This window comes from Corvus brachyrhynchos, unplaced genomic scaffold (assembly GCF_000691975.1).
Source record: "Corvus brachyrhynchos isolate BGI_N302 unplaced genomic scaffold, ASM69197v1 scaffold130, whole genome shotgun sequence".
Classification (NCBI taxonomy): Eukaryota; Metazoa; Chordata; class Aves; order Passeriformes; family Corvidae; genus Corvus; species Corvus brachyrhynchos.
The window spans coordinates 966,159-966,868 of NW_008236193.1; the positions used below are offsets into that span (position 1 = coordinate 966,159).

The window sequence follows — 710 nt, forward strand, 5'->3', positions numbered from 1 at the left end:
GACACACAGGTGGGCGGGCACACCACACACACACACACACACACACAGCTGTGCTGGTACACAGCACACACACACACACACACAGCTGTGCTGGTACACAGCACACACACACACACACATTCATACATACAGCTGTGTGCACACTCACACACACCCTGTGCATGTGCATGCCTGTGGTAGCCCCAGAGGTGCCCACATATGTGCTCACCCTCCTGCCGGCACACACACTCACAGCACCACCCTCCCCACGCCCACCCTGACCCCGGGGTGGCCCTTGCCCCCAGAATGGGCTCCCCCAGCACTGCACTGAGATGGCAGCAGCCGTGGGATTTCGGGTCCCATGGCAGGTCCTGACATTGCGCCCCACTTTCCCCAGGCATCTCCCCAACCGTGAAGAAGACAGAGATGGACAAGTCCCCCTTCAACAGCCCATCGCCCCAGGACTCCTCGCCCCGGCTGAGCAGCTTCACGCAGCACCCCCGTCCCGTCATCGCTGTGCACAGTGGTGAGTGTCCTGCCAGGGAAGCCGAGGCACAGAGTGAGCGCTGAGCGGTCGAGGGGCTAGGGCAGCCACTAGCTAGTGACACAGGTGTGCGTCCCCTTTTGCTGTCTCCCGCAGGTATCGCCCGAAGCCCGCACCCATCGTCTGCGCTGCATTTCCCCACCACCTCCATCCTTCCCCAGACGGCCTCCACCTACTTCCCCCACAC

The 710-nt window shown here is 62.4% G+C and overlaps 1 protein-coding gene across 1 annotated transcript in view; it reads left to right on the top strand.

Moving 5' to 3' along the window:
• Nucleotides 1-710, top strand: part of NFIC (nuclear factor I C) — a 39,207-nt gene that overhangs the window by 32,421 nt on the left and 6,076 nt on the right. The window contains exons 7-8 of the mRNA XM_017738988.1: nt 377-505; nt 620-708. Coding sequence (XP_017594477.1) covers nt 377-505; nt 620-708 — 218 coding nt within the window. The remainder of the gene's footprint in view (nt 1-376; nt 506-619; nt 709-710) is intronic.